This window comes from Symphalangus syndactylus, chromosome 14, assembly GCF_028878055.3.
Source record: "Symphalangus syndactylus isolate Jambi chromosome 14, NHGRI_mSymSyn1-v2.1_pri, whole genome shotgun sequence".
Taxonomy (NCBI): Eukaryota; Metazoa; Chordata; class Mammalia; order Primates; family Hylobatidae; genus Symphalangus; species Symphalangus syndactylus.
In genome coordinates, this window is record NC_072436.2 from 36,279,627 (window position 1) to 36,303,912 (window position 24,286).

Consider the following 24,286-nt stretch of genomic DNA (forward strand, 5'->3'; position numbering starts at 1 on the left):
CCTGCTAGCTTTAAACAGCATAGTTTTATATTTTAGAAAGATACTTCTAGAGGTAAATGAAGGGTAGACTGGAAGAGATGAACTGAGAACAGGAGCACCCTTCATTTCTGTCAACTACCCTATTCTTGGACAACAGACATTTTGTCAATGTGAGGCAAAGCAACCTGCCGATGTGGTTTGCAGCCCACTACCATCCCTTTCAAAGCAGGTTGCCCCCCACCCCCGCTGCCTTCCTCCTGGGTGAGAGCCTGCAGGAGCTCAAGCAAACGCAGAAGGCTGCTGCAGGGGCCCCTCCTCGGAATAGGGTTCAAAAGATGTCCAGAAGCCATGGAACTGGGTGGCCCAGAGCAGGTGAGGGAGGTAACTAAAGGCATTAAATTGGATTTTGAGGTTTCTGGTTAGGTACACTGAAGGCACAGGATTGAAAATAATTCGTCTGGGGTTAGTGTTAATAGCTTTGCTTACTGTTGCTATGATGTAAGACGTACTGATTGTAAAAATTTCAAGTGAAGAAGAAAAATATGAAAAAGAAACTAATAAAATTGCCTGAAGTGTTAAAAATCCAGTGATAACATTTGGGTGACTATGCTTCCAGATTATTTAATTGGCTTTTCTCACTGAACAGTTTGTCCAGGACAGTTTGTTCAGGTCAATAAATGTGAATGGCTGGGCGTGGTAGCTCAAAGCTATAATCCCAAGCACTTTGGGAGGCTAAGGTGGGAGGATCACTTAAGGCCAAGGGTTTGAGACCAGCCTGGGCAACATAGTGAGACCCTGTCTCTACCAAAAAAAAAAAAAAAAAAATTAGCCGGGTGGTGTGGTGCTTGCCTGTAGTCCCAGCTATGCAGGAGGCTGATGTGGGAGGACTGCTCGATTCCATGAAGTCAAGGCTGCAGTGAGCTACAATCGTGCCACTGCACTCCAGCCTGGCTGACAGGGCAAGACCTTATCAATCAATCCAATAACCAGTATATCAATCAATCAATAAAAAAATCACCCAGAAGGCATGCAGAACCTGCAGCTACAAGGCAGGAGGCAGGAGAGGCTTCCCCAGAGCTGCCCATGTCATGTGGCAGTTCAAAAGCCAGTTGCCTTTATTTTCTTTCTAAAGTCATCCATGCCCTTGCAAAGACAAGAGAGTGTCTACAGAGACAGGAGAGTGCAAAGACAGAGGGAGTGGAACAGAAGCCACCCTTCTGGGGGCTGAGAAGTACCTGGGAGGCGGGGAGGGCACGTAAGCAGCATGTGTACATGCTGGGAAGGGAAAGGGGGAGAACCAGAAGGGGCAGCTGCCCACCAGCAGCTTCCTGGGCTCTCCTCCCGCCTCCTCCTCACTCACAACAGTGCACAGACTCAGCCTCAGCTCCTTCTCTCTGGCCTCTTCCACCTGAGTGAAGATCAAGTACAGGAGAGGTTGCACAGGCTGTGCCAGCTGCAAGGAACCCACAGACCCCTCCTGTGTTTCACCTGCAGTGACTCCATGCTCATCCTCCCCTGTCCCCACCATCCAGCAGATTGTGCGCCCCACTTCCTCTGTGCCACACACATCTTTTTTCCCTCCTTCAAATCATCGCCCATACAGAGGACAATTCGCAGCCTCACTCATTACAAGAGTAATGGAAACTCCAGCGAGGGACTTTTTTACCTGTCAGTTTGGCAAAGTTTGAACAGTTTAATAACCTTGTATGGGCAAGAGTGTGTGGAAATAAGCCCTCTCCCAGGTTGCTGTTAGCAGTGTCAACTGGGAGAAATTTAATAACACTCCTCAGAACTTAAGCGTGCATATCTTTGGCCTAGTGATTCCCCTCGCAGCTGGAAATGTGTCCTCCCACTATAGACATACATGGGCGACATTGTGAGTGTTCAAGGGTGTTCACTGCAGCAGAAGCCTGGGAAACACCTCCATGTCTGTGAGCATGGGCCGCTTGAGTCAGTTATGGCACCACCCTATGGTGGCTGCTATGTAGCTGTAACCCAGGAGGAGGCAGCTCTGTGGTTATGGGACCAGCCCTACTATGCTGGCGAATGGAGTTGGGGGCAGAGTGGCGTGGGTGGATATGTGCAGGCTGGAGAACAGGCTGCAGGCTGTGAAGGAGAAAGGCATTTGCTCTTTCAGCCCAGTCTGAGCTCCTGATCAGAGGCCAGCAGGTGGACTCTGCATCCCATGGGGGCTTGGGCAGATGTTCTCACCTGAGGGCCTGAGGGGAAGGAAGTGTGTCAGTAGATTCCCAGGCACACAGCGGCAGGGGAGAGACAGAGGGAGGGGCCCGGCAGGGTTCACCTCAGGGAATGGAGGACCGGGTCTCTAAAGCCAGTTTCCACAAAGACACTTCCTGCAGCGCATTGGTGGCTGGGCAGTGAGCACGGACACTTCCCAGGCCCAGCAAACCCAATGTCACAGCCGATGGGAGAGGCAGCTTGCGACTCAGCAGGCCCAGCGCTCCAGGCTGCAGAACTGCGGACCCGAAAGCAAGTTGAACTTTGACATTGTTTGAAAGCCTGGGGCTCTGTCCCGGGGTCCCCCTGGTCAGGGCCACCACAGAATGGTTATGCCTAGTGCTCTGGGAGCAGAGTTTTCCCTCCTCCAGAGCATGCAGCTGTCAGGGAGACATACCTAGCCAAGCGTCCGGCTCTCCATCAAGACCTCAAGCAGGCCCACGTCAGCTGAGAACCATGTGTGTCTCAGCTTTCCAGCGGTCCCAGCAAGTCAGGACACATCTGAGACCACCCCCCCAACCCAGCTCCTGCCCACAGGCATTGGTGTGCTCGAGCCAGCTGGCACCCAGCCAATTGGTAGCATCTCTTCCGCAATGAGCCTTCAGTGACTCATCGTGGTACCTTGAAATCAGCGGGAGTATTTACACCATGAATACCAGCAAATGCTTTGGTTTTACACTTTGTTTTTTGCTTAGAGAGCCAGTTGTTAGGCATTTACCACCACAACACTGAACCAGACCTGTCTCCCCAGGTAAAGTGCAGGTCACAGGCTCCTAGAATACCAATAACTTACACATTTAGTGACTGAACACAGATTTCTTACAAGCTCTCCGCATGCCCCACACTCTGCCTGGTCCTCTCCAGTGTGAGAGAACACTCACACTTGAGTGTGACAGCCACACGTGAGATAATCACTCTGCCAGGCAGTAGGTGTTCTTATTCCTATTTTACATGTGGAAACCAGAGGTTCTGAAAGGTGATGTACACAGGCACACAGCTTGTAAGTGGGGTTCAGCTAGGACCCCTGATTCCATGTTTGTTGAACACCTCAACACGGTCAGCACTCTCAGTGCCCTCTGTGTTTAGACAAACAGCTGCATTTGATTTTTCCTTCCAAAGGAGACCATCTAGTCCAGGCCCCTGCTTCAGGCTGATGAAGTAAAATATTCCCATTTTAAAGGTGAGAAGATGGAGTCCAGAAAGGTTAGAAAGAGCCTGGAACCCTGATCTCTTGCCTCCTGTGCTCTAAAACGAAAGCTTGGCTTCTGCGGGGGAGCCAGTTTTTAAAAACAAACCTTTGATCAAATCTAGGAGGCAAAATTGCCAGGTTCCTTGGAATGGGAGGGGAAGAGAATAGTTTGAGATCATCCAGAAAAGAAAGAATCATTTGGGCAAAGCAGGGGAAAGAGGTGTTTGGTGAAACTGACACCTAATTGACACACTCTTACTTTTGAGTTTACTATTCAGTCATGAAATGCTTTTGGAGCCCCTGTGCTACCAGTGCATGGGCTTTAAAACCATTTGTTGACTAAATGCTGTGACAAGTGCTAGAGAGAGCAGTCACTTCATTGGTTTAAGACCAGTGCACGCCAGGTGCGGTGGCTCACCCCTGTAATGCCAGCAGAATTGGGAGGTGAAGGCGGGCAGATCACTTGAGCTCAGGAGTTCAAGACCAGCCAGGGCAACATGGTGAAACCCTGTCTCTACCAAAAATACAAAAAATTAGCCAGGCGTGGTGGCGCATGCCTGTGGTCCCAGCTACTTGAGAGGCTGAGATGGGAGGATTGCTTGAGCTTGAGCCCAGGAGGTGGAGGTTGCAGTGATCTATAATTGCACCACTGCACTCCAGCCTGGACGACAGACCGAGACTCCATCTCAAAAAAAAAAACAATACCTCAAGAAAGAATCTAACCTACCCTCAGGTAAAACAAAAAATGTGTTTGGGATTTAGTGCCGTCCACAAAGTTAAGCAAAGGCATAAATGACTCATTCTTAAGAAAGAAGGGATAAGAGTATAAAACTTGTTTTATACTTTTGCCCCTGGAACTCTTTGTCTAATCCATCTTGTTTGGGAACAAGTTCTTTACACTTTCGTCTTCTCTTACTGACTGCTGAAAACTAAAAATGTTTTCCCAATTGGGAAAGCTTTTCTGTCTCCCTGTTCCTGAGTTCATTGCTCAGTGTCAGTGTATTTTCAAACTTAGATTCATTTGTGAACTTTCCTACAGAAGTAGAAACAGGTCTCCAGGAACTGGCCAAGTTGGGCATCCCAGCCTCCATGCTACGTTTACATATTCTCGGCAGAACTAAGCCAGTTACTGTGAGAAGCAGGCATTGCCCACGAGTGAAATGGGCTCCCGTGTGGCGGCTTCCCACCACAGTGACAATGACATTCTTCAAAATGCTCTTCTTGTCCTCTTAGAGGCTCTATGTAACAGGAACCTATACTATAACCATATTGTAAATGAAAAATGTGAAGAAGCGATCCGTGTCTCCCTGTCTCCATTCTGCCACCGTTGCAGTGGTTTCTTGCCTGGACTACTGCAAATCCTACCAGAGTCAGCCTTCTAAACACCAGTCACATCTCTCCCCTGCTCTAAAGGCTTCAGGGAGAGGCTGTTCAACCCCACATTACAGATGTGGAAACTGGGCCTAAGCTCACTGCATTAATACAGCATGGGACAGGGTTTCAACACATCATGATTGCCGGGTTCTGGGTGAGGAATTGAGGTGCAGCATGACCCTTGAGGAACTTACAGTCCCAAGGGCAGACAGAGTGTGCAAAGGGGGAGGAGTAGCCTGGTGAGTGCTGTGGAAACACCGTGTGCCGCTCCTCGAGAGCGACGGACCCGTGGAGGACTCATGCCAAGGAGGGTGACCTTGGGAGGACTGGGTTTTGAAGAAGGGAGGTTAAAGTTTCCCACAAGTGAAGGATGCAGTAAAGGCCGTAGCAGGCCGGGGAGCAGCAGGGCAGCGTGGTGCGTTCAGAGTGCAGTGAGGACTCTGTGCAGCTGGGGTGGGGGGCAGTAAGGGCAGAAGCCAGAAGGATAGGGTGGTGTGGGATTGCTGGTGAGTTTGGGGGCTTTATCTCTTGACCCCAGAAACCAACCAGGGAAGTGTTTTGAGCAGGGGAGAGATGTGACTGGTGTTTAGAAGGCTGACTCTGGTAGGATTTGCAGTAGTCCAAGCAAGAAACCACTGCAACTGTGGCAGAATGGAGACAGGGAGACACGGATCGCTTCTTCACATTTTTCATTTATAATACGGTTATAGTATAGGTTCCTGTTACACAGAGCCTCTAAGAGGACAAGGAGAGCATTTTGAAGAATGTCATTGTCACTCTGGTGGGAAGCCGCCTGCACCCGGAGTTTGGGTGTAGCTTTGGGTTCTGGGTGGCACTGGGACTTTACATCTTCCGAAAAGCCTGGGCAACCCTTGCTTCGCTATCAAAGGGGATCCTGGCTCTAGGTCCCCAAAGTCACTATTTACCATAGGGGTCCAGAGAGGCAGGAAGGACCGGTCACCAAAACGGGGACCCTTTGCGTCTGCTGATGGGCAAGTGGCCAAAAATGGGCGAGACTGTGGGGCTGGAGCAAGGGGCGCTTTCTCTGCCTACTGGGCCTGTCCTCTAGAAGCAGCGGAAGGCGTTCTCTGGGCTGGAGTTTTCTCACCTGTGCAGTTTTTGGAGCTGACTTGTTTTCCTTGCGTGCAACTGTGGGGAGCTGTGGATTCTGTAACATGAAGCTTTGTTTCCTCTGTTGCCCAGGCCCTGCTTAAAGGCTTTTCTGTGAGAACGTGCGAACAGGGAGAATGTGGGCATTCCCCCGAGCCCTGTAGAGTCCTGTCCACACTAAGCAAGTGTGGGACAGGGTGAGGACGGCTGGGGCGGGGCCCTCCCTACCTTCTGGGAGCCGGAGGGTTAATCTCCGTAGCTCATTGGCAGTCCTGCCTCTGTACAGGGCATGCTGGGATTTCCTCCCAGCTGTTTTACATCACGAAGATTTGTGTGTTGGGGAAATTCCAGGGCACAGCTGCAATTAATCTGCTCCATGGCTCCAATCAAAGCGAGGATTCTGTAGGATGAATTCTCCGCCTCCCTGCAGGAAAGGGGACTCTAGCTCTCTAGTGACAGCATCTTTCAGAGGGACCCTTCCCGAGATCCACGTTGAGTAGAAACAGCCCGCCGGGCCAAGTGCTCGCCCCAAGGAGGGCTCTAGGGAGGGGCCCAAAACATTGAGAAAGAGAGGAGCAGAGCCCCTCTGAATAATAAAGCCACAAGAACACTGATGGCAACACTCGATAAAGATGTCACCCAAAGAAAAGAAAACTTTGTTCACCTTTACTTAGGAATGTAAAAGTCAAAAATTTAAAACATGACTGGCATTCCACAATACAGCATAAGAAGGAACAAACCACCATGACCAAATAGGGCTTACCTGGGAAAGGCAAAAATGTCTTCATGTAAGAAAATCTATTGCTATATCATAATCTATTGCTACATCTCATAAATGAGTCAAATAAGAGAAACCACATGACCATTTTGGTAAATGCTGAGAGAAAAATGCAGCAACTGCTCCAATGAAAACAATGTAAAAATAGGATTAGAATCATCCTTCCTTAACGAGGTAAAGATATGTTTTAAAGCACAGCCTCAATCTACTTAACTGTGAACCACAGTAGCAGAACCCCAGTCCCCAGAAAAGTTTCTCAGTTTCAGTGAGATTGGAAAACTGTGTATCTGTCCTGTCTTAGATAGTCACGACATATGTAAATCGAAGACAGTAGTACCTGCTGTTTGGGTTTGGTGTTTTCCTTTCTATTTTTGAGTATCCAAAAGCGAGTATTTAACCCACAGAAAGCACCCCAGAAGTGGGAGCGATCGCTGTTGCTTGGCCATCAGTTGCACTGATGCCATTCATCATCATTTCAATGTGTTACAGTCCAGTGGACATCCCCCAGGAGGGAGGTGGCTGGACCAGCCTGTGTACACATCTTCTCTGTGGGCTGAAGCCCAGACATGACACACTGGTCAGGAGCTGGGCCTTGCAGAGCCAGTTAAATGTAGCCTAGACTGGGCATGGAGAAACCAGCAGTTTTAACCTGCCCACATACCATTACCATGCAAAGAATCTAAGCACAGTCAGCCATCACTTACTTCTCCAAGGACATGCTCCCACCCATGAGTGATTGACCTCAGGGTGATCGTGGGGTTGGCCTCACAGCTAAGAAGAGCTTTATTGGCTGGGCATGGTGGCTCACACCTGTAATCCCAGCACTTTGAGAGAGCAAGGCGGGAGGATTGCTTGAGCCCAGGCGTTGAAGACCAGCCTGGGCAACATAGCAAGACCCTCATCTCTAAAAATAAAAAATAAAAATAAATAAATAAAGAGAAGAACTTTATTTCCACTCTAGTTGGGCTGGGGCTGACCTAGGAATTCAGAACTATCTGGCCATCTTCAAATCTCTGGTACTACAGTGGAAGAGGATTACAACGGGTGTCACTGGCTCCTACTGTCCTTTCCTCAGAGCTGTGATGCAGAGGCCATCCATGGCCAAGCTGTAGGGGCTCCAAAGTCTTAGAGCTCTTCCTCCTCCCCCCATCACTCATCTCCAAATCTTAAAAAGACAAATAGAAAAGGGGAAGTGACGATCCTCCACACCCCTGCCTCCCAGAGTGAGTCCCTCTCTGCACACCGTCCCCACACCACCCCAGGCATGGCTGGAGCAGGGTCAGTCCCGGTGAGATGCTCACTGTTCCCAGGACCACCTCTCCCTTCTGGTCTTTTCCTTCACACTGCCTGACTTGTCTGTAAGGGGCCAGGTATCAGTGGTAGGCACGGCCAGTGTGGTCTCCTCCCAGCAGAAGCCAAGACTTCTTGTTACATAGATAAAACAAGTACATGGTTAGACACCCAAAAGAGTGGCTATTACTGAAAACCCTTACTCTGAATGTGTGTACAAAATACAAGCATACATAAATGTACCTGTACCTTGATATCCCCAGCACCAAGGCAGACAAACCCTCATGGAGCTCGCAGTGTATTGGGTACCAGCTCCTTGGCCACTAGAGCAGTGATTCTCAGTCGGGGGAGGGAGGATTCTCTCCCTCAGCCCCAGGAGACATTTGGCAAAATCTGGAGACATTTTTGATTGTCTATATGGGAGTGCATCGGCATTTAGTATTATAGTTAGAGGCCAAAGACGTTGTTAAACTTTACAGGACAGCCCACCACCCCCAATAAAAAAATTATCCAGCCCAAAATGTCATAGTGCTGAGATTGAGAAACACTGCGCTACAGTCCTACAAGCCAACTCTGCCAGACAATCTATAAGGTCACTTGAGAGGATTATTTAAGACCCAAAACTCGCCGGGTGCGGTGGCTCACGCTTGTAATCCCAGCACTTTGGGAGGCCGAGGCAGGCGGATCACAAGGTCAGGAGATCGAGACCACGGTGAAACCCCGTCTCTACTAAAAATACAAAAAATTAGCTGGGTGTGGTGGCGGGCGCCTGTAGTCCCAGCTGCTTGGAGAGGCTGAGGCAGGAGAATGGCGTGAACCCGGGAGGCGGAGCTTGCAGTGAGCCGAGATTGCGCCACTGCACTCCAGCCTGGGCGACAGAGCGAGACTCCGTCTCAAAAAAAAAAAAAAAAGACCCAAAACTCTAGCACCATCCCAAACTAGGGTTTACATTTCTTTGGACCACCCCCATATGATCTAAGGACATCCCTGGTAAGCCAACAAGAATGAATGTGTGTCTTTTTGGCCCTAAATAGGGAGCAGATGCTGGTAGAGTTGATGGATTTTAGGGTACCCATCTGTCCTGTTTAATATTAGGGGGTATAGATTTGGGATATTTCTCTTTTTTTTTTTTTTTTTTTTTTTGGGACAGAGTCTCACTCTGTCGCCCAGGCTGGAGTGCAGTGGCGCAATCTCGGCTCACTGCAAGCTCCGCCTCCCGGGTTCACGCCATTCTCCTGCCTCAGCCTCTCCGAGTAGCTGGGACTACAGGCGCCCGCCACCACACCCGGCTAATTTTTTGTATTTTTAGTAGAGACGGGGTTTCACCGTGGTCTCGATCTCCTGACCTTGTGATCCGCCTGCCTCGGCCTCCCAAAGTGCTGGGATTACAAGCGTGAGCCACCGCACCTGGCTGGGATACTTCTCTTTAGCACCTGATAGTTGTTATTGTAGTTTAATTTTTAAAACCAAAAATGTTCAAGTTGTTGCTTCTAGAAAAACTAGTGTGGTGTTTAGGCTTCAAGTGCAAGCTCTGGGCACCTTCAGCATCCCTCCAGGAGAACGCTGACATGCACGAACCCATTCTGTTTCTGGGTGGCCAGCCCCGTGCGAGACAGAGAAGGAGAGAGAAAACACATCCGAGCAAAGAAAAGGCTGCGGGTGGAGAGTTGAGGAAGACAGTCTTAGGAAAAGCTTCGTGACTTGGTCTTGTGCAAGGTGTGGGATTTGAAGTCAAGAGACCTAGGCTTCAGCTCCAGCTGTCTTGTATGAAGTTGGGCAAGCCGTTTGGGTTAGCCTTTGTTTGTGTCCATTAGCTCCTTTTTTGTTTTTTTTTCTTTGAGACAGGGTCTCACTCTGTGACCCAGGCTGGAGTGCAGTGATGTGATCTCGGTTCACTGCAACCTCCGCCTCCCGGGTTCAAGTGATTCTTCTACCTCAGCCTCCCAAGAAGCTGGGACTACAGGTGCGTGCCACCACGCCCAGCTAATTTTTGTATTTTTAGTAAGAGACGGGGTTTCACCATGTTGGCCAGGCTGGTCTTGAACTCTTGACCTCAAATGATTTGCCCACCTCGGCCTCCCAAAGTGCTGGGATTACAGGCATAGCCACTGTGCCCGGCCTAGCTCCTTTTAAAATTTGGGATAGTCACCCCTACTTGTCATTGCACGGTTGATGTGAAGATTACACTGGGTTTTGTGTGTGAAAATGCTTTGACAAGTGCAAATGTAGCACAAATGTTATTCACAGTGGAAATGAGTTTTAACTATTGATACCAATATTTGCCCAGTGCTTTTAACTTGCCACAGCCATTGAAATACCAGTTAATTCATGTTGAGTGTGTGGGCTCTGGGTAGGGCAAGAGATGGGTGGTGGTGGGAAGGGAGGAAGAAGATAGGGTCAGCAGAGGACAGGGACAGAGGTGAGACCCCATTTGCGGGCTGAGGGGTGAGAGTACAGAGGTCACAAAGTGAAAAGACTGTCCTAATTCATAGGGCTTCATTCCCACTTCCCACCAGGTCTCCCACACCAGGCCTGCTTGGCCCATCCCATGTGCTAGTCTGGCCTGTGACACGTGACCTTAAGTTGTTGTTCCTGCCCATGGACACCTTTTTGAAAGCCCAGTCCCTGCCATCTCGGTCAAGACTTATGGTGAATGAAGAGCAAAGGGGCCTTCTGGGGCTCTTCCCATCGCCCTCCTGCTCCTGTACACAGCAGAGCCAGATTGTGATTGGTTTTTCCTGATATCACATGACCAGAGTGAGGGATGATTCAAAGGCTTCTTTTTTTTTCTTTTTTGAGATAGAGTCTCACTCTGTCGTCCAGGCTGTAGTGCAGTGGCACGATCTTGGCTCACTGCAACCTCCACCTCCCAGACTCAAGCCATTCTCCTGCCTCAGCCTCCCGAGTAGCTGGGACTATAGTCCTGCGCCACCACACCCAGCTATTTTTTGTTTTTTTGAGTAGAGATGAAGTTTCACCACGTTGGCCAGGCTGGTCTTGAACTCCTGACCTCAAGTGATCCATCCGCCTCGGCCTCCCAAAGTGCTGGGATTATAGGCATGAGCCACTGTACCCAGCCAAAGACTTCTTTCTGTGAAACTTCCTGGAGCCACCACTTTCCGTTACAGCTTTCATTCTCAAAGGAGTCTCAACAATTCTACGAAGAGGCTGCTTGCAGGTCTGCTGCCCAGAAGCAACCTGTCAGTGTTGACACTAAGACAACATGTGCGCTTTTGCTCCTGGCAAAGACTAATGGTTTGCTTATGGAAATAATAGGCGTCATTTATCAAATGTCTCCCATGTGCGAGGCACTGTGTTCAATATGTGACACTGTCCCTAGTCCTCCGAACAACCTGTACTGTGAGTGATAATAGCCTTGCCTTACAGATGCTTATACTGGGACTCAGAGTTGTTAATCACTCGCTCAGGGTCACACAGCCGTGGGTTCAGAGTAAGAGCCTGAACCCGTGCATACAGGGCTCCGGATCCCAGAAGGGCCCTTCCCAGTATTCCTGACTGCTGCTCCACTCAACTCACTCTTTCCAGGCTCTTGGCAAGGACTGTGCCTTGCCAGAGAGAGAGAGAGAGAGATTGTGTGTGTGTGTGTGTTGGGGAGGTACTGTTTGGTTTGGGTTTTTTGCACTGACGTGAGAAAGAATGGGGTACTGGGTAATCTTTTCAGGGTTGAGAGACGCTATAATGAAGTAAAGCTCAGCATCCTTGAGTTGGCGTAGATGTTGCCCATGACTCCGTGTCAGGCAGATGGCTTTTATTCATTCATTCCCAGATACTTCTGGACGGCTGTTTTGTAGGGAGCATTATGTGTGGATGTCATAAGCAATGGAAATGGATGGGACAGGATGGCCATCTGGGAGCCTCTGCTTCCTTGATCAGCCCTGCCTGTCCATGACTACAACATAGGGAGGGGACTTGAGCCTCACCAGCAGGTTCTTTGAATATGTTGATTGGTTGTGCTGGAATGGATCGGTTCTCTCCACCGCTTAAAGTTCAGCTTAGTTGTCATTCGTGACCCCCCCCCCCCCGCAAAATGACAGAGGGCGTGGTGAGGGTGGTAGTGATTGTAAATATATGCTCGCCCCTGTTATAATCATTTGGAAACTGACCCAGTACAGGGCATGTGGCATGAAAATGCAGGCCACCCCAACAGCAGAGCCCAGCAAACTTTGGGTACTTGTGAGGCCTCATCTCACCAACAGCTTTTTCTTTTATGTTCCCTGTGCAGTACCTGCAGATGAAATGGCCCCTCCTCGATGTCCCCTCCAGCGCCACAGTCAAGGACACGCGGTCACCATCTCCAGCACACTTGGTAAGTCTGTTTCACCTTAAAGCACCAAAGGGCCACTATTAGTGGCCTCATCCCATGCCACTGCCTTCTGCCATCATGCTGAAGCAGATGGGGTCCAACAGTGTTTCCTCAAATGTATGAGTACAGTGAGGAAGAGCTGAGTGCTTGGGGCTAACAATTGGATTGTGACCTCAACACACACACCACACCGCCTCAGATGTTGCGTAACTGGAAGAGCCGTCCCCTAACCCCCACGGCCCTGGCTGCTCACCCTGGTTCATCACAGAAGCCTGCCTCCGATCCTTCCTGGCTGCCATCTGAGCCCGCTGCCCACTTCACGTGGGCAAGGGTGGCCTCTCTCTCCTGTTGAGGCTTACCCAGAATTGCCTCCTCTTCTCCCTCATAGCTGCCAGGCAATAGTTGAAAAGGCTCTTCTGTACAGGATGTTATAGGAAAGAATTCAATAGGACATATGCAAACAAATGCTCCTCAGGGCAGCCGAGCCTCTTCTGCCAGGCCCTGTGGCAATACCAGCTGGAAAGGAGGGTCTGAACAATCCTGGGAGATGGGAGCAGTGGATCCAAGCAGTTCCTCTGGCCTCCTCAGCACATGCAAAGGACTGAAACCCAAAGCCGATAAGAGATGCTCCTGGAACAGAACCAGATATCCTACTTTCCTGGACTTTTCCTGGGCGCTTGGGTCAACACTTGCCTTAAGACGCACTCACCCCACAAGCTGGTGCTTGCCCACTGTACAGTGAGCCTCAGAATCAGGGGATGCAGTTAGAAGGGACCCCCATCCTGCATGACCTATGCATTTTACAGACGAGCAGACCTAGGGCTTCACTGTAACTGCCCTGTACTAGATATTAAGCGTTGGGCTTCTATGATGTTTATTAAAGTTTAATTATAGAAAATTTTAAAGATGTATAAAAGTAGAGAGAATTACATAATGAATTCTCATGTTCCCTTCACCCAGAATTTCCCTCTTGCTGCATTGGGTTTTAAAGCGAATCCCAGACATTATTTCATCTCATAGGACATTTTAAGAGATACTGATAATTCTTATTCATTAAAAGCTTTGAGTCTAGCAGAAGAGAAAGAAGATATGCGCAGAAAGCTAAATAAATAAGGGTGCAGGGAGCCTGTGTGATTTCCAATCATCAGGAGACCCGCTCCTGTGGAGCCCTTGGGAGTTTACAGTGGGATCTACAGTGGGATGCCACATGCAACTCTCAGGTGATTGTCACAGCCATCACCAGAGAGTCAGGCGAGTGTGACAGTGGAAGGAACCGTGAGTGGCAGGACTAGCCATCTGGGAAAGGCAGCAGGTTCTGCAGCCAGTCGCCAAGGCACAAGCTGCCGTTGAACAAGCACTCCACACCTCAGGCATAAGTCAGGGTAGTGGCTCTGGCCCCGAGTGCCACTTGGGATGGCCAAGCACGAGGCACAGGTGCCCTCTAGTGGTGCCAGTCAGCCCTGGTGGAGGATGTCCGGACCAAATCCGCCCACCCTAGACCTGGCTTGTGCTCCGCACCTCCCCGCAGTGCAGCCATCTCTGTTTCAGGTCTGTGCCTTCCTCTACCTCTCCTGTGCCGTCCGCCAGCCCACTCCTGAGATGGCTGGGCCCTCTGTCTTAGTGTCTCTCTGCATATTGTCGCATCTCTATCTACTTTTTTTTTTGAGACGGAGTCTTGCTCTGTCACCCAGGCTGGAGTGCAGTGACGTGACCTCCGCTCACTGCAAGCTCCGCCTCCCGGGTTGACGCCATTCTCCTGTCTCAGCCTCCCTAGTAGCTGGGACTACAGGCACTCGCCACCACGTCCGGCTAAATTTTTTTTGTGTGTTTTTAGTAGAGATGGGGTTTCACCGTGTTAGCCAGCATGGTCTCGATTTCCTGACCTTGTGATCCGCCCATCTCGGCCTCCCAAAGTGCTGGGATTACAGGTATGAGCCACCGTGCCCGGCCTCATCTACTTTTCAAGAACGTTATCTCCCTTTAAAAACTAACACATGAGGCCAGGCGCGGTGGCTCACCCCTGTAATCCCAGCACTTTGGGAAGCTGAGGCAGGCAGATAACCTCAGGTCGAGAGTTTGAGACCAGCCTGACCAATGTGGAGAAACCTTGTCTCTACTAAAAATACAAAATTAGCCAGGCGTGGTGGCGCATACCTGTAATCTTAACTACTCGGGAGGCTGAGGCAGGAGAATCACCTGAACCTGGGAGGTGGAGGTTGCAGTGAGCCGAGATTGTGCCATTGAACTCCAGCCTGGGCAGCAAGAGCAAAACTCCGTCTCTAAAGAAAAAAAAAAAATTGGCATGGTGGCACGCGCCTGTAATCCCAGCTATTTGTGAGGCTGAGGCAGGAGAATTGCTTGAACCCAGGAGGTGAAAGTTGCAGTGAGCTGAGATTGTGCCATTGCACTCCAGCCTGGGCAACAGAGCAAGATTCTGTCTCAGAAAAAAAAAAAAAAAAAAGAACTTAACACATGGGGGCCAGGTGTGGTGGCTCACGCCTTTAATCTTAACACTTTGGGAGGCCAAGGAGGGAGGATTGCTTGAGGCCAGGAGTTTGAGACCAGTCTGGGCAACATGGTGAGATCTCTACAAAAAAAAATTTTTTTTTTTTTTTTTTTTTTTTTTTTTGAGACGGAATTTTGCTCTTGTTGCTCAGGCTGGAGTGCAATGGCATGATCTTGGCTCACCACAACCTCCACCTCCCGGGTTCAAGCGATTCTCCTGCCTCAGCCTCCCGAGTAGCTGGGATTACAGGCATGTGCCACCATGCCCGGCTAACTTTGTATTTTTAGTAGAGCCGGGGTTTCTCCACGTTGGTCAGGCTGGTCTCAAACTCCCGCCCTCAGGTGATCCGCCCTCCTTGGCCTCCCAAAGTGCTGGGATTACAGGCGTGAGCCACTGCCCTGGCCAAAATTTTTTAAATTAGCCAAATGCGGTCATTCACACCTATGGTCCCATCTACTCAGGAGGCTGAGGCGGGAGGATCTCTTGAGCCCGGGAGTTCGAAGCTGCAGTGAGCCATGATTGTGCCACTGCACTCTAGCCTGGGTGACAGAGTGAGACCCTGTTGTGAACAAAAAAACAAAACTAGCACGTGTACTCTGAGTTTCCCATTCTTCCTTTGGCACAGAGCAATCCTTCTCGGAGAAATGAAGGAAAAACCCTGTGTTCAGCCTTTTTGTTCCTGTGAGCACCGTCCTGTTTCTTTTTTAATGTTTACCGTCTGACTTCCCACACCTCTGTCACCTCCTTTATTCTGCCACTCCACTGCAGCCCGGCTCAGCGCTCCAGTCGCCATCGAATAACTAACTACACTCATTTTCCTGCTTTTTTGCAATGCAGCTGACAGCCAAGGCCTGACTATTCTCTGCTTCTTGTAAATCTTTTCATTGACTCCAAGATATTGTATTAATACACATAATCAGTTGTTTGTCCTTTTGAAGCTTCCATTTTCTTTCTAGACTTTTATTCAAATAAATCAGCTCTTCATCATCACTTATTACTCTCAATGTTTGTGACAGAAAAATATATAAAATCCCATCAAGAGAGCTGTAGAACTCTCAAGAAAGTTCTACACCCGTAGTTCCAACTGCCAAACAAACATCTAACCATTGCAGATGTGTGCTCCACAAATAATAACTCAGCATTGTGGTGGAGCAGGGGTCCCTTAGTTTGTCTAAGAGCAGAGAAGCATGAACCGTTGCCACACATGGCATTATAGATAGCAACATGGATAGCTTTCTAGTACATTTTATATTACCGTAGTCTATATTATAATATAGCAAAGCAGAAACAGGCCTCAAAAACTTAAGGAACATTTATGGGAGAAAATCTTAACATTAACTGGGAATTTAACAGATGGGGAGAAGACCATCATTCTCAATGTTTGAGGCAGAGCATCTCATTCCAACGAGAGGTGTGTATGTGCAGGAGCAAAACCTGAGATACCCGGGGAGGAGGGTATGTGAGTGGGAGGCTGTATAATACACTTGGTTGAAATCCCAGATCCACCTCTTTCTATTTATGCAGCTCCAAGCAAATTACCTCATCTCTCTTTGCCTTGGTTTCCTCATCTATTAAATGGGGATTAGAAGAGGACTGACTTCATAGAGTCATTGTGCGAAAATGAGCGAGTGTATTGTAATGAGTCTAGAATTGTGCCTCTACCACAAAGTAAGTCCTCAATAACTATTAGCTTACTACTCCCAGCGTCACCACCACCACTACCGCTACCTCTACTATTATTAAATGAGAGGGAAAGAACAATGAAAATACTGTTTAATTAGCAAAACTAAGAGGTAATGAGGGCCTGAATTAGGTGCCAGAACAAATGGACAGATTGCAGAGGTAACAGAGATAATGAGCCTGTAGAATTTAGCATCTAATCCCCCAAGGATATGATTTAATTGGTCTGGGGTGCGGCTGGTATCTTAGTTTTTAAGCTCCCCAGGAGATGCCAAGGGGCAGCCAGAGTCGAGGATCATTGTTGTAATTGCAAATCACAAACCAGAGGCGGAGTGGAAGGAGGACCTAGAGACATCCCAGTTTACTCGATGCGGCTCTCCAGGCCAGACGTGTGAGTAGGACTTGAAGGTTTTTCGGAGGGAGTCGCAGAGGTTTGGACACTGGCTTTCTTGTTAAAATACTCGAGATTATGAAATGTATTTTAGAGTCAGGAGTAAAATATTTAAGATGAGGTTTGCCCTGGGAGTAGAGCAAGTGAAGGAAACAGCCTGCATACTTGCAGAGATTTAGTGAGTCATGTAGAAGCTGCCTAACAAGGAAGTATGTCTAAGCAAGTCACAACTGGGCCAGGGTGCCGGATGAAGTTAAGTGCTTAATAATTTGGACTTTACACCTTCAAAACAAGGTCTAAAGACTAACAGTAACATTGTAGAAGCAACTATTTGTAAGATCCGATCAGTGTAATCTCATCACTTGCAGATTATTATCCAGACCCCTCACCATGGCCCCACATGCCAGGTGCCTGTCTTCCCTCCACTCTCCCCCAGGAGCACTGTGTCCAGCCACACAAAACACATATATGCCCCTCTAGAATATAAGCAACACAAAGACAGGAATCGCACCTGAGCGCCCGTTGTAATGCTCGGGAGTATTTGTTGAATGAATGGAAGAATGAATGGTCTGCTAAAAAGTTAATACCCCTTCTCTACCCACATTTACCCAAGATCCAATCCCTTTTTTCTTTCAGAACTGTTTTTTAATTTCAAAAAATATTTTTTGAATCATAAAAGTAATGCATGCACTGTGTAGAACTCTTGGGAAAATGCCAGAAAGCACAGAAAAAGATCTATAATCCCACAACCCACAAACATTTTGTTAAATAGTATTTCAGTCTGGAGTGTGTGTGTGTGTGTGTGTGTGTGTGTGTGTGTGTGTGTACTTATAACTTGCTCTCTATCTGATGACCAAAATGCTTCCTGTCCAGGTAGATGCCTAATAAATTCTACTGAGTTACAGGCAAATGGGGCCAGAGACCACGAGACAAATAATCCAGATAATTTGGAAATGGTTGCAGTTCTCCAAAACTTTAGAGTGACTTAATCCAGCTTTTTGGAAAATGGTCAGATATTCAGGGGTTTTTTAATGCAAATTTTAGCTGTTAGGCTGAGCATCCAGAATCAGAAAAGGGACCTAGAGAGTAAGGAGTTGAGGGATAGAGGAAAGTGTGGAGAAAAATCTAGATGAGGTTAGTGCAAAGGCAGAAATATCTGCCAGCTTTGAAACTTTGCCACCTCTCTCTTCCTGGTTGCCTTTTATTTAAACATTTTAAAAATAGACAGACATAGATGGTTTCCAGTTGTTTGTTTGTTTTGAGACAGTCTCACTCTTGCCCAGGCTGGAGTGCAGTGGCGCAAACTCAGCTCACTGCAACCTCCACCTCCAGGGTTCAAGAGATTCTCCTGCCTCAGCCTCCCGAATACCTGGGATTACAGGTGTTCACCACCAAGGCCAGCTAATTTTTTCATATTTTTGGTAGAGACGGGGTTTCACCATGTTGGCCAGGCTGGTCTCGCACTCCTGGCCTCAGGGGGATTCGCCCGCCTCAGCCTCCCAAAGTGCTGGGATTACAGGCATGAGCCACCATGCCTGGCCCAATTTTTTTTTCTCCCGAGACAGAGTCTCACTGTGTCACCCAGGCTGGAGTGCAGTGGCACAACCTTGGCTCACTTCAACCTCCACCTCCTGGGCTCAAGTGATCCTCCCACCTCAGCCTCCCAAGTAGCTGGAACCACAGGCGTGCACCATCATGCCCAGCTAATTTTTTGTATTTCATATAGAGGTGGGGTTTCGGCATGTTCGCCAGGCTGGTCTCAAACTTCTGGGCTCACCCAATCTGGCTGCCTTGGCCTCCCGAAGTGCTGGGAATACAGGCATGAGCCACCACACCTAGCCCAAGTCAACTATTTCTTTGATAATGCTGTGTAACAAACAATTCAGTGGCTTACATTAGCAAACATTTCTTTTTCCACTGATGGACCTGTGGGTCACTTGGAGTGGCCCTTTTAGCTTGTTAAGGGGGAGGTTCAGGTCTTCTCCACATGGCTGTTATCCCAGGACCAGTGGCTATCCGGGGCATGTTCTTCCCATGGCATGTGGCAGATACAAAAGAAGGGAAGCATATTGAAAGCTTCCTCTCACTTCATTTCATGTCTGCTAATATTCCATTGGTCAGAGCAAGTCATAATTTGATACGGTGTGGATCTGTGTCCCCACCCAAATCTCGTGTCTAACTGTAATCCCCGATGTTGGAGGTAAGGCCTGGTGGGAGGTGACTGCATCACGGGAGTGGTCCTTCATGAATGGTTTAGCACCATCTCCTGGTGCCATTCTTGTGATGGCGAGCAAGTGTTTGTAAGATCTGGTCATTTAAAAGTGTGCAGCACCTTCCCCGCTCTTTCTCTCTTGTTCCTCCTCCACCATGTAAGATGCGCCCGCGCCCCTTCACCTTCCTCCATGATTAAAAGTTTCCCAAGGCCTCCCCAGGAGCCGAGCAGGTGCCAGCATCATGCTTTCTGTACAAACTGCGTAACTGTGAGCCAATTAAACCTCTTTTCTTTATAAATTACCCACTCTCAGGTATTTCTTTATATCAATGCAAGAACAGACTAATACATAGGGGCAAGTCTAATACTGATGGGGCAAGGGAAGGAAAGAGAATTATAAATAAATAATAAAAGCAAACACATGGCTACATCCTGACCTATTGATCTTGATTAGCATTTGAGATTCCAGAATGTAGAACATACTCTAAACAGAAATAAATTATTGCAAGTATTAACAGTCTCGTGTCCAAGTACTTCCTGTCAGAGTTTAGCATCTTCAGCAGGATCAAAATTAGAATTTCTCTTGGTTGTCATCTTCTCAGTATTAGAAGGACCCTACCAAAACTGTTTAGACACTGGCAGCATGTTCCTTATCATCCCATTGGTGGGTCTCTTGAGCAGGCATCAGAGTCATCTGGGGAACTTGTTAAGACAAAGATGGCTGAACCCCACCCCTAGAGTTTCAGATGGGATTTAGGTGTGGCCTGAGCATTGGGAATTTTTTTTTTTTTTAAGACAGAGTCTCGCTGTATTGCCCAGGCTGGAGTGCAGTGGCACAATCTCTGCTCACTGCAAGCTCCGCCTCCCGGGTTCACGCCATTCTCCTGCCTCAGCCTCCTGAGTAGCTGGGACTACAGGTGCCCACCACCACGCCCAGCTATTTTTTTGTATTTTTAGTAGAGACGGGGTTTCACCATGTTAGCCAGGATGGTCTTGGTCTCCTGACCTCGTGATCCGCCCGCCTCGGCCTCCCAAAGTGCCAGGATTACAGGCGTGAGCCACCGTGCCTGGCCGAGCATTGGGAATTTTAAAAGCTCTCTGGGTGATTTCAACTTTGCAGCCCTCATGAGAACCACTTCTAAAACAGTGGTTCTCAAACCTAAGCAGGCACCAGAGTCATCTAGAGGATTTAGTAAAATACAAATCACTGGACTCCACTCCCAGAGTTTGATTCAGTGGGTCGCGGTAGGTTGAGCCTGAGAATTTCCATTCTAACAAGTTTGCAGGTGATGCTTATGCTGCTGGTCTGGGGACTGAGCTTTGAGAACCACTGGCATAGGGACATTGTCTGCACTAATAATGGTAAACACCCAGTTTTAGCATTGCAAATTGGGTCACTCTCAGAAGCAAACTGGAGAGTTTCATGTCAAATTATTGATTGCTGAGCCAGTGGCTGGATGCTGTCCGAAAGAGCATCAATAGCTGTGCCCCAGCGTTGAGCTGAGAAACCTGATGCTGCTTAACATGCCAATTCTCAAAAATATTCCATGGAATTTCCCTTTTACAACTGTACATATAGCCAGGCACAGTGACTCACACCTGTAATCCCAGCACTTTGGGAAGCTGAGGTGGGAGGATCACTTGAGCTCAGGAGTTCGAGACCGGCCTGGGGCAACACAGTGCGACCTCATCTTTACTAAAAATAAAAAAAAATTAGCCAGGCATGGTGGCACATACCTGCAGTCCCAGCTACTCGGGAGGCTGAGGTAGGAGGATTGCTTGAGCCCAGGAGGTTGAAGCTGCAGTGAGCCATGATCAGGCCACTGCACTCCAGCCTGGGTGACTGAGACCCTGTCTGGAAAAAAAAAATTTTTTTTAAATAAAATTATACATAACTTCTCCATCTTCTTACCAGTATACCTGCGTAGATACAGAAAACTCCAAAACCCATAGCATATCCTGTTGGTGCTCTGTAGTACCCTCAATACTGATTGTAATTCTTAATACACAGTATTAACTTTTGGGTTTTTTTTTTTTTTTTTTTTTTGAGACGGAGTTTCACTCTTGTCACCCAGGCTGGAGTGCAATGACGCGATCTTGGCTCACCGCAACCTCCGCCTCCCAGGTTCAAGCAATTCTCCTGCCTCAGCCTCCCTAGTAGCTGGGATTACAGGCATGTGCCACCACGCCCGGCTAATTTTGTATTTTTAGTAGAGACAGGGTTTCTCCATGTTGGTCAGGCTGGTCTTGAACTCGCGACCTCAGGTGATCCGCCCGCCTCAGCCTCCCAAAGTGCTGGGATTACAGGCATGACCCACCGCACCCAGCCACTTTTGGGTATTATTTTAACTTCCAGAAAAGTTTCAAGAATAATACAAGGAACTCCCATACAACCTTTATCCAGATTCACACATTTTTCACCTGGGCTTTGTGCTTCTCTCTCTCTCTCTTTCTCTCTCTCTCTGTTTTTTTCTTTTCTGAAAAGTTTGAGAGTAACTTGGAAACATTGTGACCCTTTACCCTTAAATATTTTAGCTATATTACCTAAGAACAACGGCATTCTGTTAAATAATCACAGTGCAGTCCTCAAAATGAAGAAAGTAACATTTACTTTTTTTTTTTTTTTTTTTTTTGTGACAGACTCTCGTTCTGTCACCCAGGCTGGAGTGCAGCGGCATGATCTCGGCTCACTGCAGCCTCCACCTCCTGGGTTCAAGTGATTCTCCTACCTCAGCCTCTTGAGTAGCTGGGATTACAGGCGCCCGCCACCACACCCAGCTAATTTTTATATTTTTAGTTGAGACGGGGTTTCGCCATGTTGGCCAGGCTGGTCTCAAACTCCTGACCTCAAATGATCCACCTGCCTCAGCCTCCCAAAGTGCTGGGATTATAGACTTGAGCCATCATACCCAGCCAGTAACATTAACTTTTCATATTATTATCTAACTCACGATATAGATTGAACTTTTGGCCTGTGTCCCAATAATGTCCATGATAGCCATGTGTTTCTCCTGGTCCTGGGTTCCACCCGGCATCATGGATTACATGTAGCATCATGTCTTTTTAGTTCCCTCGATTCCAGCAGAGGTCCTTAGCCTGTCTTTGTCTTTCTTGACCTTCACATTTTTTGAGAAGTACAGGCCAGCTGTTTTGTAGAATGTCCCTTAGTTTGGGTTTGTCTGATGTTTCGTCATGGTTAGATTCAGATCGTGCATTTTTGGCCAGAATGTCACTGCACTAAAGTTGCATCCTCGGTACCTCATTTCAGGAGGCAGCCCTACAGTCTGCCTTTGTCCCAGTATTAGTGATGTTAGCGTCAACTGTTTGGATTAGGTGGTATCTGACAAACATTTCCACCCTAGGGTAACAATTTTTCCCTTTGTAATTAACAAGTGTTTTGTAGGGAGAGGCGCCAAGGCTATGCCAATGCCCTATTTCTCATCAATTTTTCACCCACTAGTTTTAGTAGGCAGTGATGGTTTTCCACCTGCATCATTCCTTCCATTCATTTCTGCTGTTGAGCTTCAGCGTCTTTGAAATTCTTACTCATGTCTCCCAGCTCATTCATCTCTGTATAGACTGGAGTTGACATTGTGGCAAGTCACATTTGTGCCATTTGTAACTGTGATGAGAAAGTCGCTGATAGATACAGAGAAAAAAATTAAAAACCATTCTACAAATAGTGTTTCTAAAGAAGAGACCAAACTGAATGAAAAGAGGCAATTAAGAAAGTTAAAGTGGGCTCTAAAAACAAAAACTTGAATTTATGGATTGAAAGAGCTCCTTTGAATTCTATAAAACTCAATGAAAATTGACATTCACCTAGACATATCCTAAAAACAGTTCAAATTGCAAGAGTTTAGAAATGTTTTCCTTCAAGCATCCATGCAGAAGAGAAAAAAAGGCAAATGCCAAAGGAACAAAAATAAAGGTAACCTTAGGGCTGTCTTTTGCCACCCTTAATGCCAGCAAACAGTGGGAAAAGAAGAGTTTGGGTAAGGAAAGGCTTATCCCAAGAATGACAAATCCTGTACTACTTGCAAAGACCTCAGAAACATACCATTGCTCAGAAGGACCTGAAAGCACATTCCAGTTCCCAGAGCCTTTTCTCTCTCCTATTGCCCTGCAGAGACTCTTGACTTACCTTCACATTTTTCATAGCCTGCAGCACACCACTTTCAGGAGCTCAGAAAGTATTTGTTGACACATCCGTACAGACCCTCATTCTCCTCTCTGCTGCAGCCCACTGGCCTGCTGTGGGTCCTCACACGTGCTATGCCGGGCATACTACACTAGTGTTTCTGCGGCCAAAATGTCCTTCCCCACAATCAACGTGTCCAGCTCCCCACTTCTTTCAAAATGTGAAAGTCATGCTCTCAGGCCAGGCGCAGTGCCTCACACCTGTAATCCCAGCATTTTGTGGGGCCCAGAGAGGCAGATTGATTAGTCCAGGAGCTCAAGACCAGCCTGGGTAACATGGCAAACCCCCATCTCTACAAAAAATACAAAAATTGGCCGGGCGCGGTGGCTCAAGCCTGTTATCCCAGCACTTTGGGAGGCCGAGGCGGGCGGATCACGAGGTCAGGAGATGGAGACCACGGTGAAACCCCATCTCTACTAAAAATACAAAAAAAAATTAGCCGGGTGTGGTGGCGGGCGCCTGTAGTCCCAGCTACTCGGAGAGGCTGAGGCAGAATGGTGTGAACCTGGGAGGCGGAGCTTGCAGTGAGCCGAGATCGCGCCACTGCACTCCAGCCTGGGCGACAGAGCAAGACTCCGTCTCAAAAAAAAAAGAAAAAAAGTAAAATTAGCCCGGCATGGTGGGAAGATCCCATGAGCCCAGGAGGTAGAAGTTGCAGTGAGCTAAGATCACACCGCTGCACTCCAGCCTGGGGGACACAGTGAGACTCTGTCTCCAAAAAAAAGTCATTTTCTCATTGACACCTTCCCTGGTCATCCTGGGAAACATCCTGTTTAACCTGCTCACCCCCTCTATATTTCTTTTCTACTTTCTCTTAGTTTTTCTTCTTAGCATTTTAACATTGCATTAAAATATTTTAATAGACTTATTTATCTATCTAATATTGTTTATTTTATTTTATTTTTGTTTGAGACAGACTCTCGCTCTGTTGCCCAGGCTGGAGTGCAGTGGCGCAATCTCGGCTCACTGCAACCTCTGTCTCCCAGGTTCAAGCGATTCTCCTGCCTCAGCCTC

The 24,286-nt window shown here is 48.0% G+C and overlaps 1 protein-coding gene across 2 annotated transcripts in view; it reads left to right on the forward strand.

Annotated features, from left to right (window-relative positions):
- The window catches only part of TCF7L1 (transcription factor 7 like 1), a 177,973-nt gene that overhangs the window by 140,883 nt on the left and 12,804 nt on the right, over positions 1-24,286 (forward strand). For both annotated transcript variants that reach the window (XM_055241224.2, XM_055241225.2), the window contains exon 4: positions 12,202-12,285. In XM_055241224.2, coding sequence (XP_055097199.1) covers positions 12,202-12,285 — 84 coding nt within the window. The remainder of the gene's footprint in view (positions 1-12,201; positions 12,286-24,286) is intronic.